Consider the following 17,479-nt stretch of genomic DNA (forward strand, 5'->3'; position numbering starts at 1 on the left):
CGGCGTAGAATAAAGGGGAATATGTGACAATGTTTGGACACGAGATATAAGCGCCGATCCCGTGCATCGGAACTGAAACGAGTGTGCATAACATTATTGGCATATTGATTACTTCAAGAAACTTCTTTACAAAAACCGATCATACATTGTAAAACGTTGAGTGTAAGTGTAACACTATCTGGTAGTAGTTTAGCTTCAAACCTAAAACAAATTATTTCAATATTCGAATATAAAATCAGTCACCACAAATGTATGTTCACGCATCATGAAACATTATCGTTTCATTCTAAAAAATACCTGATATGATTAACAAACGAAGAGAATCTTTGATGCCACCCTTTCCATGTTTTGTTCAAATGTTGTAGATTATTTAAGGTAGCTCAAAATCTAGTTTGGCGTATTTTTGACGTTGGGTTGATGTGTTCACATCACTTATTCAAACAAAAATTCACTTATACACCAGACCAGGGGCTTTCCGGGGCTCTGGCAACCCTATCCCAACAAATGCAAATTGAGCGTAGGCAGCATAAAACATGGCTCGCGCTTAGGGGGCTCACGTATTGTTTAATGTTTGGAGTCATATATGTTAATATTTGATTACATTGGATAGTTTCCTTTGCCAAGCGTTGTTTGGAAACCCATCCGGAAGCTTTCTTGGCGATATGCAATCAAAATCACTGCTGGAGAAAGGCGCGGAGCACTTCATTTTTAATTTTAGGTTATGATTTCTATGCTCAAGATTTTCTATGCTGGCTACAAGAAGGCAGCCATCTTAGCAATCCCTTGGGGTTTTCAGATTTTTTTATGGCAGACCACTTTTTATAGCAAAAACATTTGACGGAGCATCTGCTTTTTTTAATCAATAAACAAATCCTATTTGCATTGACATTAACCAATTGGAAACAACTCTATTCGGTTGCGCGTCGCAGTTACACATGATAAATCATTATATGTCCAGTAAAATCGAATTGAAGAATGTTTTTTTTTCAATGTGGGGTTTTCAGGTGGGAGCACAAATTTCCCGCGAAGCGCCATTTGAAAACCCCTGCACTAGACAAAAAGTATTTGACACAGACAACTCATTGTGATAGTTTAATTTGAGTTGATCGGTTACATGGGTTTGCCCAACTCTTTGGAACTGATGTTCCTTTAAGACTTTTTTTTTAGCTCCAGATTTAGATGATTACGAGTAATCGTCGCTTTGAACTGAGGTTGTCCAGAGCGGGCAAAATATTTATAGTACTTTTACGGCCATTCGACGACAAGCAACAATCTCTGACCAATCATGACTTCGATAGACTTCCAAGCACATTTTTTTTTATTCCAAAAGTTCGCTTTCAAAGCAGTTTTTTAGTTGTGGAGAAAAGTTTTTGGTTCAAAAAGTAACCACAAGTAACATCACTCATACAATTTTTATCTTTGAAAAGTGAGCACTTCGTTAAGTCGGAAAGAGATTGTTACACGCATTTGAAAAACAAAAGGAGGAAACCACATGTTTCGTTTCCTTCTATTCAGTTGTTTTATATAGCTCCCAAGATAAGCGCGCCAGAGAACGCATTAGACGAAGGAATAGAAGTAAATGTTTATTGCCGGCAATTACCTAGATGTTTCCCACTTTAACCTTTTTCGTGGGAAGCATGTTTTGATAAGACCCATGGCGGGATCGCTGTATGGGCCACTCGAGAGATGATAAATTTGTTTTGTTCAGATCTCGCCTTTTATCGCGCATGGAATGAGCGCGAAGGGCACAGACGGATTAGGGCAAAGAAACAAAAAAATTTATTTGAGATCCCACGCGGGTTGTATAGTGGAGGATAAGAACAGGAAAATATAGATAAGCATTCCTTTGCTGGTAATCAGCAAATAGTTGAGTCGTAAAATCTACACCAAATTGAGCAATGGAAACCATGGGATGAATTTTATGTAGCAAATAAGCAGACAGATAACCTATGCGGTTTTGGTTATCTGAGTAGGAAAGGGAGATCTTTTCTCTCCCTTTCGATTTTAAGCTAGAGTACAAACCAAAAAGCTCATGTTGCAAGAAAATAAACAGTTCAATTTCGGAAGCAAACCAGGACGTATTCATTTCTCAAAATCAAGTTAACCATCAGGATCAAGTCAGCCGAGTGCAGCCAGCCGCACCCTACCAACCGAGTCCAACATACGCAACGCCAGAACTCCTAACAGGAAAAAGTTCGATAACACGGGTAAGAATTACAGAGCAAATCCCAAACCGAAAAACAGACCACTTACTTCACTCGGACGGACCATTCTGGAGCCATCGGATTCTGAAGGGTTAATGGCTGCCCTAGTCGGGATTTGCTGAAGTCTAGGGGCTTAGCCCATAGGAGAGCCCTCAAGGCAAGATTTCGAAAAGTTACAAAAAAGAAAGGAAATAAGTTTCCAGGTTAACAGAGATATTAACGCTCGATTCAATGTACCTCAAAGGTAGTTTCCGATTTTGGAATTTTAAACATGCATCCCAGCACAGATGTTGAAATTATGTGGTGCAAAAATACAGAAGCACTCTCCACCAGACAGCATAAAAATCGACGCGAACAAAATTGCACCACTGTGTGCGATATATTTTTCCCATTCTTCCTTTGTATCGGACAAAATAACTGTGTCTGACATCAGCATTGAGAAAAGACTGCTATCCGCCTACTGTAGTCAAGCTGTGTCTTTAATAATGATGATCATGAGTTTAACTACAGAGGCTTTAGGATTTCTCAGCTCATTCGCTCATAGCCTTGGAAAAGGCAAACTTGGAAAACTGAAATAAACTTCCGGCCTTGGGAAAGACCGTTTGGAGAACCTTGTTGTCATCTGATGGCTAAATGAATGACTGATGAATTCAAAACTCGTGTATGCGGTGACATGAAAGCGGAAATTACGAAAAACTAGCCTCATAGTTCACCGAAATTGGTAGAAGTATTCTGGGGTATGTACGGTGCGCGAGCCAAACCCGAATTCGTTCCTTCGAATCATTCTCATTTCAACTGAGACTGAGAAAAAACCGTGAAGAAATTTCACATTTAAGAAGGCACGATGTATAGAGTTCCACAGTGAAGACTTCCTACTGGTTGAAGCGGGCTGCATTACGTATTCCAATAAATTACTCGCGCGAACAGTTACCGATCTGTTGTCTAGAGCATGATACGCCAGGATATGAAATGCCCGGAAACCATGTCTGGGTTGCGGATATTCAAAATTCGCTTCATTTACATGAGTAACGAGATTCTCATTGTAATAGCTAACGAATCGAAGCGTTTGGTGCAGATTCGTAAGGGTCTCGAGTCACGAGGCTTAGAAGTGAGGAATGTTTTGAAGTTTTCGTTAACATCCCCGCAGACATGTCATACCATGATCGAAAGCGGCCAGAAATGCATCCAAAGCGCAGCCAATCTGCAAACAGACCCGAGCAAAACCAATTCGCACAAAACAAACATCAATCATTCCGTTCCGCTGGAGACGAGTGGAAAAACATCCGGATGGCGGTCAGTCGGCATCAGAGTGCGGATACAGAAGTTTTTTTTTGTGGATCCTTCATCCAGCTTGCGATCGCACATCCGAGAATGGGCGGTGTAAAAATAAATATCCAATTTCGATCACTGTTTGCATTTCCGCTTTCCACGGGGACTATCAACAATCCGGATAATACCTGCCGCCGGTGAAATGTGGGATATGTTTCCAATATGCGACCAGCTCAAAGCATTCCCGTTTCATCGGATATTTATTGCGTGGTGGGCTCGAATAAATGTTTTTTCCCCGCTCTAATTTCATTCGATGCTCACTGTAATTACATTAATTAATTCCTTAAATAACACGGGAAGATCAAACGGCACATTTCGGCGGGAAGCTCGCATTTCGCTGATTGTGACTTTTCCATTTCCAGCACAAATAGGCGGGGCGGCGCGTTTCATCATCAGCCATTTGATTCCAAACAACGTCAACTTTCTTCCTCAGTCGGAACCGAAAATCGGACGAAACAAAACAAAAAACTTTCGCTTCTCTCAAATTCTCGTCATCAATCAAATAATCACCAGGCGGAGATTGATCTATTTCGTGCTTCGCAAACTTCGAATCCAATGAGCGGAAATAACTGACGCAGCGTGGGCAGACTTTCAGATTCCGCATCCGAATCGAGGCGCTAATAAAAGTGATGACTCGCCGACATTACCGAAAAGTACGATCATTCCTTCAAGTGTAATGAAACAGTCGATAAAATTTCCCAATTGAGAAGACCGTCGCCATGAGTGGCGATTTGGGGAACATTGCGAACTCAAAACTCACCAAGCTAAACGGAATTGCTATCCATCAGCATAATTTGTAGACAGCCAAAGGGGAATTTACCGGAAGTTTAATTTTTTATCGCCTTCAGCACTCCTGTTTCGTCGTATATTTTTTTTTTTCTCTCTAGAGCTCGTTGCCAACGAGCTTTACCATTACATTTTTCAGCCTCCCAGAGTCCTCATTGCAAAAACCGCGCTCTCTCGCGCTTGCTGGTTGAAATTTCCCTTCCGGGTTCGGTTTCAATTTTTGTGGAACGACCGGGCCAAATCCTGGGTCCAGATCTGATGAAGCGTTCGGTTGCCTCGGGAATGACGGATGGATGGACGGATGGATGGCAGCGGAAATCATTTCGTACGCTCGCTTGCCCATTTAATAGCTGTGAATGGTAAAACTTGCACCTTGCTATTTTTCATCCTAGGTTCCTGGCAAACGAGAGGCTCTGAGCTGCTATCAGAGAAAGTAGTAGCGGCGGTTATCGTCTATTCCCACCGAGAAGGAACGACTGTCAGGTACCAGATTCACTCGAAGCCAAACTACTGCTGCAAATTGGAGGAAATCTAATTTCACCACGAAACGTATTGTTGTCGTTGGGTTACTCTGGGCTTAGTTACGGTGCCGAGTGGAGGACCACAATTTTACTGGCAAAATGGAGGGGAGAGGAAACGTCAATCAGAAATTGATTCTCTCCTAATTTTCTCTCCACGGAATAATGCAATCAGGATTATTTTGGTGGCGGCGTTCAGTAGGGTTTCTGTGGAGTGTTGATTGGCGACCTGGAATTGGAATAAATTACTGATAGATAGTAGTGCTGTGCTTCTTGCAATTACCGATATTGACTGTCAACCCGAATGCGACATACATACTCATTCCTATATAGGTCGAGATCTTTTTCGAGAATTTCTTTGTGTATGATAACCGATCATATTTGATGAAAACATTGTGTATAGAGCTGATCCAAATCAAATCGACAAATAACAAAACATTAGTAAGTAATACGAATTTAAATAAGCAAAGAACATCAATCAGTTACTTCCATTCAAGATTAAGAAACATAGAACTGTTTTCGGGGATGGGACCATCACTACAAATTAAAATTACCATAGGCGGCTACACACTTACTTCAAGACACAACTTTATGAAGCAATGCGTTAGGCTTCTGAAACCGTTTGAAAAAAAAAAACAAAAATTACAAATTCTGGCCTCTTCCGTACATGCGAGATACTTTCGCTTACTGTTGAATAAAAAAAATATATGGCCGAGGACGAAACTTCACATAAAAAACCCGACTTACCTCGCATGAGAGCATCTTTAAATGTTGGATTGCGATTCAACTTTTTAGGAGAAGATCCAAATTACTTAATTGTAACCTTGTTCGTCCCGCAATTGAGGTCAGGCTATTGAAGAGTTCTTCAAACGGAAACAATCGTGTAGAACATCTTATTGGAGTATAGAAAATATCTTGCGGAGAATCTTCTGAGAGTAACAGCTCATCGCCGCGTTCATCATAAAAACACTGAAAAAAAAAAATAAAATTCATTTTTCTCATGAAAAAGTTGATGTTAGAAAAACTTTTTCCCTGTAAAAGTGCCCATCTTCCGATGTATGCATGACATGTTGGTTATTGTGTGGGCTATATATTTTTTGAGAATTTAAAAAAATACATTTTGAGAAAAATGAATTTCAATTTTTCAATTTTTTTTAACTTTGACCTTTTTTCTCAAAGTACTGTAAGTTTTTTTCCGAGATTTCAAGCGTGCAAAGTTGCTCAAATTAACAATGTGTTTACACCCACAAGGTTTCACTGCAATCTGAAATGGTGCTGTTAAAACCTAAGGCAAGTTGGCATGAACTTCACTAATGGTGTACCGTTTTGTCTCAAAATCCGAACACTAAGGCTTTGATGGCATTTAAACAGTGTCTCATTACTCAAAATGGTACTTTTTCGCGAAATTCATTTGATTTTTGGATACAATAGAGCCTTCTTTTTCATTTGACAACAAAAAAAAAATTGATTTACAAATATGTTTTCATGGTGAAAAACTGAGGATTACACTAGTCTCAAATTTCGAACACCATTTTTGCCACTGACTCATATTCCGAACACTTTGGTCTCAAATTCCGAACAACAAAAATGCATTTAAAAAAAATCATATCTTTTAAACTACTGGACCGATTCATATGATCGATATATCAAATTAAAGTCAATTAGCTAGTCTTTTTTTGGAAAAATGTTATGCTCGCAAAAAAATGGATTTTGCTTTGATAATAATTTATTGTATTTGTTTCTTATAGTTTACATGGTTTCGGGACCAAGGGCGCTATATCGGTATCGATACTTGTAAATGACGTTAAAATGAAGTCTATAACCTAAAGAATGTCAGGGTTTTGAATATTAAATTATTTATAACATTAAAGTTCAGTAAATTCTCATTTAAAAATGGAGTGTTTGCACTTTGAATAATGCGTAGAAACTTCATTCATATTCCGAACACTAATTTTAATGAAGATTTCTATATAAAATATCATTTTATTTCACCCTTTTACTGTAGATTCTTATCGTTTCTAGCACCTCACATGAAAACAACAAACAAAATAGTTGAAAAAACTACAAGAACTGAAAAATTAACGATGCTTGTTTTTTACGAAATTTGCTAACGCAAACATTTTATCGTTGCTTTTGTTAGTCACTTTTTTGCAAATGCTTGATATTATAAGTTATGGGCTGCATCGATACCTGTAAATGATGTTAAAATGAAGCCTATAACCCAGATAATGTTAAGGCTTTCATTATTCAATTATTTATAACATTGAAGTTCAGTTAATTTACATTCAAAATGAAGTGTTTGGATAAACTTGATTCAAATTCCGAACACTACATCAATACTAATTTTAATGATTATTTCTGCATAAAATATCATTGTTTTCATCCATTTATTGTAGATTAATACCTTTTCTAGCACTTAACACGAAAAAAAAAACAAAATAGTTGAAAAAGTACAAAAATTGAAAAATTAACGATCCATGTTTTTACGGAATTTGTTAACGCTAACATTTTATCATTGGTTTTGACTATTACTTTTTTGCAAATGTTGAATATTATATATTATAGGCTGTATCGATACCTGTGAATGATGTTAAAATATAGCCAATACCCCAAAGAATGTGTAACGTTTGGGCGTCGCTTAAATAAGGGTCTCTATGAGAAGGCTCGACTGACAGCACACGCAACGCGGCGCTTCACGTCCATGTCAACGGCGAAACTGCCAACCGCTCGGATAAAAGAGAAAAAAAAACAACTGTCAAGCGGAGAAAAGAGCGAAGGCATTCGAGGAGTAAATTTGGTGCCGGACAGACGGCCAGTCGCGTGTGAATCAAAATTTGGTGATTTTTGCCTCGTAGCACGAGGCGGGCCAAGTGGTGGCCATTAGTAAGCCCAAGGGCATTGTGCTTGGCCCAGAGGGCATAAAAGGTGATTGGTGTGGCCCAAAGGAGGCACAATTCTCAGCACCCAGTAGGTGCGCTTGGTGTGGCCAGGAGGGCATTTAGCACTCACGGCGTCAAGGCCACGACCGTGGTGGCCGACATTTGTTTGGTGGCCCGAAACGTCCGGGGACCGGTAGAGCTCTCCCCAGGACACCGGGATCGGGCGACGAGCTCTCCCCAGGATACTGGGATCGAGCGACGAGCTCTCCCCAGGACACCGGGATCGAGCGACGAGCTCTCCCTAGGACACCGGGATCGAGCGACGAGCTCTCCCCAGGACACCGGGATCGAGCGACGAGCTCTTCCCCAGGGCTGTGGGATCGAGCGACGAGCTCTCCCAGGACAGCAGACGCGATTTGGTCGGCAGATGACGCAGGTGAGCGCTGGGTGAATGTGTGTGCGTGCGTGCATGAGCAGGGAGATAGAGGGGAAACCCTAAATCATTAACAAATGTCTGGGCCTTTATTATTCAATTATTCATAACATTGAAGTATAGTAATTTTACATTTAAAAATGAAGTGTTCGGAATATGAGACAAAACGGTATTTGGAAAAGTTGTTTGAAATTATAAGCAGTGATTGCCGATTGACCGCTTCACTGAATAATACGCTTTCGTTTGTTCAAGTATGATTTTACATAAGTCATTTCCCCCAGTGGCATTATTATGCTTTTACATGCTACAAATCATGGTACAAAAGAGATTGAAACAACTCTGCTTCAGTTCGCACTTCATGATACACGAGTAAGCAAACCAAAACCGTCATGATCGGTTTCGGTGCAGTAAGTTCATATTCTTCTTTGCCTCTAACTCATTACATGTCGAATCTCTCCATGCATCATGAAGCAGCAGAATCATAGAGACTAAGCAAAGCGAATGATTAATATTTAATTACTGCAACAGATCATGACCCATATTTGTCAGAGACTGCAAACTATGTGAATATTTAGTATTGTTGAGGAAATAGGGCAATACACCTGATATAACGAGTTTCCAACATTTTGGTTCCCTTTCTGTAGTACGAAACGTCTAAGTCTTCGAAATATGCCTCAGTGCTACTCTGTAGACTGCCTATTGGACTCAGGAGTGTGGTAACGGATCCACGTCTCATCCATTGTCACAAAACGTCGAAAGAAATCCACTCGATTACGCTTCTACAACGCCAAACCGGCTGTTGAATCATCAACGCTCCGCTGTTTTTGATCGATGGTCTGCAAACGCGGCACCCATCGCGCGGATAGCTTTTTCATGTCCAAAATCTCGTGCAAAATGTTTCCTACTCGTTTTTTTCAAATGCCTACGGCCTCAACTAACTCGCGTAACTTCACTTCACGATCGTGGAAAAACGAGTCGATGCACTTGCTTTCTGATTTCTGGATTCGTAGTCTCTTTTGGCCTTCCAGAGCGAGGTGCATCTGCGGTGTTTGTACGGCCCATTTTAAATTCACTAAACCACCGGTAAACTGTTGTTCGCGAAGGAGCAGAACCACTGCATTGATTGTTCTGGAGTTTTTCCCATTCAAAACAATGTTTGATAAAAATACGATATTCCTCTTATTCCATTTTCTATACGAGGTAGTGACACCTAAACAACTGTAGTTTGTGAACAAATAAACGAAATGTCATGAAACTTCACACATAAGCTAGTGACAGATGAACCTCTCTAAATGAATCTTGTTCATTTTTAGTGGCACTATCTGTTGGAAAATCCCGGGACTTTTCAGCCCATGTAGAAGACCGCAAAGTTTTACTAGCCACACCGCTCCTGCCCGCTGCTCCCCGCAAGTGGTGACCGAATGATGACGTAGTTTTTCATGTACCATTTATTGCTCTGCACCTGCAACGGTTTTCGCTATAGTAGAACGAGACAATATACGTGGTTCAAACTTGCGATGTTTGGTACAGCTCGGTTATGCAATCAATAACTTGTTCCTCGCTTCGTATACTCATTTGGTGCAACAAAAGAGAATACTGTTATTCGATCAAGTATTTGAATCAGCCATGCATGTTAGGTGATATGTTCGTGAATGGTTAGTAGCATGACACATTGTGGTACATTCAATGTTGACAGATATCCAAACACTGATTACAAGTTATTTCTTCAAATGTTCTGGAGGCGATGGTGTAACACGACAAGCTTATGGAAAGGATCTATTCATTATAAAAAGAAAAGAAACATTAAATATATCGAGAATATCTGCATTTAGGAAAATGTTGAGCATTTTGTTAGAAATTACATTAGAATTTATGATTTGTGGTCAAAATTGATTGTTATTAAACAAACATTTTGAGTTTCAAAAATTCTTAAAAATTCGTTGGTCAAAGTTCTCTAGAAAAAAATTACAACTGTCTTATATTTTTCTCAAATTTCCTGAATTACTTCTCTTGGAAAAAAATCGTTAAAAATTAAAAACTGTATTTGAGATACTGCAATTTTTTTATGAATAAAAAAGTACCAATTTTTATCTCAGTGTATATTGACGTGAAACTACGTCTAACCGGAATATATGGTGGGTAAAATGAAAACCTAAACACAGAACATGCAGGAAAAAATGAAACATTTCGAATGTTTATAACTCGAACATTTCTTTCTGGATCGGAAAGATGTTTGCATAAATTGATAGGGAATATTTCTACGCATCTATCGCAACTAATAAAATTTTATTTTTCATTAGATAAACAATTGAATAACTGTAAAATATTAGGCGTTATCTAAACGCCCTAACTGCCTTGTTTTGATTGGCCCGATTTACGGTTTCCCTAACACAGCCATCAAAACCAAGCAGCCTTGGGGAAATCGGCATTGCATGCAAGTTGGGGGTATTTTGTTCCGATTGAAATTTGTTTCCCTAACACAGACTTCAAATCCATAGAGCTTGGAGAAATTGGCATTGCAGATACATGTGAGTCGGGTTTTTTTTTGTTCCGATTGGAATGTGTTTCCCTAACACAGACTTCAAAACCAAGGTTTCCGGGGAAATCGGCTCTGCAAATAAATCCAAACTGCGAGTACTTTTGTCCTCGCTTGCCTTTGTGCAGACTGGAATATGTCTATCCTCACACGATCTTCTAAATTTAGGAACCTGGGACAATCGTGCAGACACTAGGAGCGAACGAACTTTCCAGTTTCTAGCAAATTCGCGAGAAGTACGTACACTTGAGAGATGTACAATTCAGAGGGAAATGTAAAATAAAATAATCGTTTGATAATTGTACGGAAGAATTATCAAACGATTATTTTATATTTTATATATTTTGTATATTGTACGGTATATTTTGTGCTAGCCAAACGTAAAAGGTCTGTCATTAAATTGAATTGTAACGAAGAACATAATCTATCACGATGCATGAATTGACCTTACATGGCATCATACAATCTTTTTACTCACAAAGCACCCTCTAGTCGAAAATATGTACAAACATTCATCCCAAACAAAAATGTATGTTTCGAAAATCTGCGTTTTCAGGACGATTTCGTTCGAATCTGCCGTATGTAATCAAATCTCAACCATTTCATGGGCTTTTATCGCTTTGAACTCGTTCTAAAAAAAACTTCACAATATAAAGTAAACTGTTAAGCTCGCAATGATTTTATATTTATTCTATTATTTGTATTTTATTCTATTATTTGTTAATGATATCTAGTGGAGACAATAGGTTCTACTTGATTATTCATAACTCCGTTATTGTTCAGTTTTCTATACCGTTATCTTCTCAATCAATTATAATTGTGCTGGAATTGATGTTTTTGGAAAATTAATCTGGTGTTTTGCTCCGGGATTGTTTGCTTTTGCTATGTCATCAATTCCAATTGCTCGGAAATTACATTATCGTCATGTCATGACGTCCCACGACAAGGGAAAAATCTTTCTCTCTAACAACAAAATAGATAATCATAAACCCAAATTGTACTTCGGTTGTTTAGACCGACAATGCAACAAGTGTGGTACATTGATGTTTTAATTGAAATCTCAATTATACGCATTGAATGAATCAATGAAATTTAATTCGCGCCAGCAATTTCCGCCTGTGCTCGGAATTGCCGCCGTTCGCCTAATGCTGCTTTGGTTAGGAAACCTTTTTCGCCCACAAATCTCCCCCACCTGGTCGTTCGCCGAACGCCCACTAACCCACCCCTGTCCGGAGAGCCCCAGCTTACTCACCGTCCGGTCGCCTTTGTACTTGACGCGGCATTTGAGGACGGCCGTATCGTCCACAACGGTCGTTACGTTGCGCGAGTTGATGTCCTCGAAGTAGGGCTTTTCCGCGCTGCCATTACCGGCCACCAACGAGGACGAGGACGAGGATGATGATGATGGGGATAATCCGGATGATGACGTGAGGCCTCCTGAAATGACACAACAAACGGACAATTAGCGCGTCGCAGCAAACTCAATTAAATATTAAAATCGGGTTGACGGAATGATGGTAGTGGTGATGGTGGCCAGGACGAGTTTCCCCAGAGGTGTCCCTGCTTTGATGATGTTGATGAATCTAAATGGGTGTTTGCAGAATTTGACCCTGCGGATGGGTTGAAAGGATTGCTGGAATTAGAGACAACTGTTTCGCTGGTGGCAAAGGTTGCCCGATTAGGGAATTCCTCTCATTCTACTAATACTGTAGCCGAGGAATGATTCCAACCAGAATGATCTGGAAATATTCGAAATCTTATCCAACCGTCTTAATTTAAATGAAGCTTCGTACACGTTTCCGACATAGGGTACTAAGTATCTTAAACTGATGGAAAGATTATTTTGGATAAAGTGCAATTTTATAAAATTATAGCATGAATATCATCAGTTTGCGAAACGAAACATAAGACGGTCAAGTTATATAAACGCTGAAAATGTCTCAAAATTAATGGAAATAGTCATTGATTCTAAATTTAATTTTGACAAGCGTTATGCTACATGGGCTTTCATAACATTTCGTTTATTTGTTCACAAACTACAGTGAGTTAAGTGTCACTACCTGAGCATTCGTATAGAACATGGAAAAGAGGAATATCGTATTTTGATCAAGCATTGTTTTTGATGGGAAAAACTCCTGAACAATCAATGCAGTGATTGACGAAATGTTATTCCACTTCTGTTCCTTCGAGAACAACAGTTTATCGGATCATTCCTCATCGATCAATTGTATGAGCCGGACGTCTATTGTTCGTGCTCTGTTAGCAATAAATCGAAGCTGTTTTTTCCTTTTTCTGAAGTGATTTTTAGTTGGTTTTTTATCTGCTTTCGTCGCAAGTGAAGTGCACCAAAAGCAACAGGAAGCGCTTCTCTGGCAAGCCCGGATCGATGGCCGGTTCATTCGTTCCACTGAACGCCGTCAACAAAACAGAGAAGTACAACAATAGATTTTGCCGTCGCGCTATAGTGTTTACCTTGTAGCGCGCGGCTTTGTATCGCTCTCTGAATAGGGGTGTTCAAGGTTCTTAAAATTAAACCTTAAATGTTCGGACACTTAAAATTAATTTTTTTTTAGATTCTTTTTTTGACGTAGGACTACGTCTTTCATTTTTTCGAAAACGAAAGCGTTACGCCGGAGACCGAGATTTTGAGTGTTAATAGCTCCTAAACAACTGAACGAAATGGTATGATAAACACTTCATTCGAAAGATAAAATGTCTACGCGTTCTATACTTGTTACTTTCCGATCCAAAAACTTGTTTCAATAGTCTTAAATTTGCTTTCAAAACAGGCTATTGAAATCACCAATCGGTATATAAGCGAGTGCCGCTTGGAAATCCACTCAGTTCTAATTGAACAGCGATTGGAGCATGTTGTCGCTGTTGTGGTGAAGCTCTTCATTTATCATGAAAGCGCGGATGAACGGTGTCACCAAGAGATTGTTTGTGCACCTGGCCAGAAGGGAATCCATCAGGAGGAGAGTGATGCCACAAACGGTTCCCCGGGAAGATCTCGAAGCAGCCGCTACACACACACACACACATACACGCGCGGAATTCTTTCCGTTTGGATGCCGTTCAGCATCGAGAAAGATCCGGAAAATAATTTGCCAGTTCCTCTGGGAATTTAAAAATACATTCATGTGAAAGAGTTTATTTCGATGTTTTCTATCCATATAACACTGTGACCAAATATTTTTCAATCAAGTGCCATTAAGAGATGGTTACCGAGTTAGCATTAACCACTGGTGGGCTTCCAGTATCGAGGAAAATGTGGAAATATCTAATCGTTACTGAAAATAATCTGCCAGTTCCTCTGGGAATTTAAAATTACATTCATGTGAAAGAGTTCCTTTTAATGTTTTCTATCCATGTAACACTGTGACCAAATACATTTGGTTTTGTGATTTTTCAATCAATCGCAATTAACAGGATAGCTTCTGAAGATTATTCTTCCCCATCAGTAGGATATTTCCTTATCCAATATTGGATGCATAAAACCTTGTACCTCCAACGTAACGCTCTCGTTTTCGAAGTTCTCCAAATATTCATTCATTCAGAATGAATTCAGATTCAACTTCAAACAAATGATCTCTAAATCAACGATAGTCGTACGTCACCCTTGCAGTTATACCATAGATATAACCCACTTCCTGTTTTTTGGAAAATAATTTTAGTTTTGAAATATTTTTTTAGTTTACGTTAATTTGAAGTCTAAGTTAGTTTTAAGTTGAGTTTTCGCGCTCGCGCGTGTGTGTGAGAAAGTTTTTTTTTGTTTTTCATAGACGGTTGCGCACCCTTTGCGCAACCGTTATGGCGTCTGCTGATGCTATTGTTGCGCGGACGCGCTATTACCAACAGTCCTCAAAGGCACCATGGGTTGTTTTCTTTCGGCCCAAGGAGAAATCGTTGAGAACTCTTGACATTTCAAGAGATTTGCTGTGTAAGTATCCGGATGTATTGATACGTAAAGAGAGACCGCACAAACTGCGTGTAGAAGCACCGACTTTTGATGTGGCGAACAAGATTGTTGACCACGAGATTTTCAACAGGGAGTACCACATTTATTTTATTTATTCATCGTCTTCGAGAGTATCGTACAGACTGGTTATACTTATGATATATTCTTAATCCTAGCTTTAAAATAATCTTTGGTCATGTTGAAATCAAAAATTTGGCAGACATTGTTGAAGGCTCGAAGGCAGGAACTGAATGGATTATTGTAGCCATAGCATGTTCTATGTCCGGGAACAGCAATTAATGCGGAGAAACGCAGCTGACGTTGAGGAACGTTTATTGGAATATGCAGAAGAAGATCGGCACACTCGATGTTTTCACTGAGGATGTCGAATACAATCAGTCGTTGCATCTTCAGTCGCCTTGCCGTGAGCAATTCCAAGTCGATTAGACGACAACGTTCCGAATAATGGGGAAGATGGACGGGATCATTCCACGGGAGATGTCGCAATGCAAATCGAATGAAACATTTCTGTACACGCTCGATACGTACAATCTCGGAAACGTGGTATGGGGCCCAGACCGGTGCAGCGTACTCTAAGTTGCTCCTCACTAAACTACAGTACAAAGCTTTTAGTGCATATACGTCGGTGAACTGTGACGCATTCCGACGTATAAATCCCAGGATAGAGAATGCTTTGGAGGTGATAGCTGAGATGTGATCGTGGAAACGTAGCTTTGAGTCCATGATAACACCCAAGTCACGGATAGAATGTACACGATCCAAGAAAAGAGTGTCGATCTTGTATCGGTAGTCTATCGGCTCGTAGCAACGACTAAAGGTGATCACCTTGCACTTACTTGTGTTCACACGCATGCCGTTGTCTTTGCACCACTGCGCTAGAGAATCGATATCGGCCTGCAAGCTGCAGCAGTCCGCAGCTGATTTGATGACTCGGAAAATTTTAAGGTCGTCGGCAAACAATAGTTTTCCAGAAGATATTCGTAGGCACAAGTCATTAATGAAGATTACAAATATCAATGGCCCTAGTACACTTCCTTGGGGGACTCCGGACGCTATATCGAATGTTGTGGATCGTGCTGAGTTCACCTCAACAAAAGCTTTCCTACCGGTCAGGTAAGACATCAACCAATCGGATATCCAATCAGGAAAACCCATGTGCTTCATTTTTCTCACTGTAAGAATATGCGGAACAGTATCGAAAGCCTTCGAGAAATCAATATAAACAGAGTCCACTTGATTTCTGTGTTCAACTTCACGAAAGAGCACGTTGGTGTAGCATAATAAATTGGACGTTGTGGAACGATGGGGTACAAATCCATGCTGGAACTCAGATATCATCGATTTCGCTGCAGACAGTAGCACTGTGTGGATCAGTGATTCGAGTAGCTTCCCTAGGCAACAAAGGATGGATATTCCACGGTAATTTTCAACGCGCCGCAAGCTGCCTGATTTGTAGATAGGAATCATCTTCGCAGTTTTCCATAGGCTAGGGAATGTTCTTTCCTCGAGCGACTTGTTAAAGAGTATTGTCAGAGGAAAGGCCAATGATGAAGCGCAGTTCTTCAACAGGATAGGTGCTAAGTCGTCCACTCCAGTTCCTTTCGTCGCGTCTAGTTTTTGCAATGATCTTAAAACTTCCTCGTGGGTAAAATTGAAGAATGGTAGGTGGATATGATGCGACGGTAGGTTGCGAAAACATCCAGATCCTGGTTGAGGCAGCTCAGTCTTGAACACGCTTTGGAAGAATCGTCGAAAAAGATCAGCAACTTCATCAGGTAGGTTTGCTGTTGTGTTACCGTATTCGACAACTTGTGGTACTCGATTACTCGCTCTTTGCTCTCTAACGAATTTCCAGAACGCCGTAGGGTTCCGTTTCATATCAGATTGAAGTCTCTGCTGGTAGGCCCTGTAGCTGTTCTCTACAAGATCCTTATAGCATGTTTCCACGATGCGAAGAGATTCACGGTTTTCGTTTGATTTATCGATGAAGAATCGTTTGCGTGCTTTACGCAGTTTGTTTCGCAGCCTTCGCAACTCTGCAGTCCACCAAGGCTTCCTGGTGTTCCTATTAATAGAACGGTGGCGTCGGGGTACTTTCGAATGTATGATCTCAAACAGGGTATCATAAAACATATGGGTGGCGGAATCAACTGTACGATCTTGAAGAAGTACCTCCCATTCGACCAATGAAAATACGCTATTTAAAGAGTTGAAATCACATCGTCTAAAATCCAGGTCAAAGGAATCAGTTGTGGCTGAAATATGCACACAGCTCTGCATGTCTATTTGTAGTTCGAATGGTGGGTGGTGCGGATCAACGGGTAGAAGTGGTGATATCGGCGGCTGGCCTTCAAAATTATCGGGAGCGTTTGTAAAAACCAAATCAAGTAGTCTGCCATTGATGTTTGGAATAGAGTTGATTTGTACGAGGCCATAGGATGAGATGGATTCAGTTAGCACGAGTTCTGGATCGCTAGAAGCATTCACAGGCAAGTATCCGTTGATATCCTCATCAAAACCCCATTGCAGATGCGGAAGATTATAATCGCCGAGCAATAAAACGATATCGTTAGCCGAAGATCGGTCCGTCAAGGACTGAACAGCGAAAGTGTGGTTGGAATACAACGCCGTCTCAGAGTTTGGTCGAAAGTAAATGCCGAGGAGGTACAAATATCAGTTGGATAGTTTCACACAACTCCATTTGCTCAAGCGTACTACAATGAGGTATCGAAACCTCGGTACAGTGCAGTGTGGCTTTCACTGCGACAAGCACTCCGCCACCTCTTGTGAGGCTACTGGTTGCTTCACTACGGTC

The 17,479-nt window shown here is 40.3% G+C and overlaps 1 protein-coding gene across 4 annotated transcripts in view; it reads right to left on the minus strand.

The window, feature by feature from the left end:
• LOC129779975 (zwei Ig domain protein zig-8-like) overlaps positions 1–17,479 on the minus strand; it is a 629,574-nt gene that overhangs the window by 174,815 nt on the left and 437,280 nt on the right. For all 4 annotated transcript variants that reach the window (XM_055787791.1, XM_055787789.1, XM_055787792.1 and 1 more), the window contains exon 4: positions 11,938–12,122. In XM_055787791.1, the coding sequence (XP_055643766.1) occupies positions 11,938–12,122 (185 nt within the window). The remainder of the gene's footprint in view (positions 1–11,937; positions 12,123–17,479) is intronic.

The sequence above is a fragment of the Toxorhynchites rutilus genome, chromosome 3 (assembly GCF_029784135.1).
Source record: "Toxorhynchites rutilus septentrionalis strain SRP chromosome 3, ASM2978413v1, whole genome shotgun sequence".
Taxonomy (NCBI): domain Eukaryota; kingdom Metazoa; phylum Arthropoda; class Insecta; order Diptera; family Culicidae; genus Toxorhynchites; species Toxorhynchites rutilus.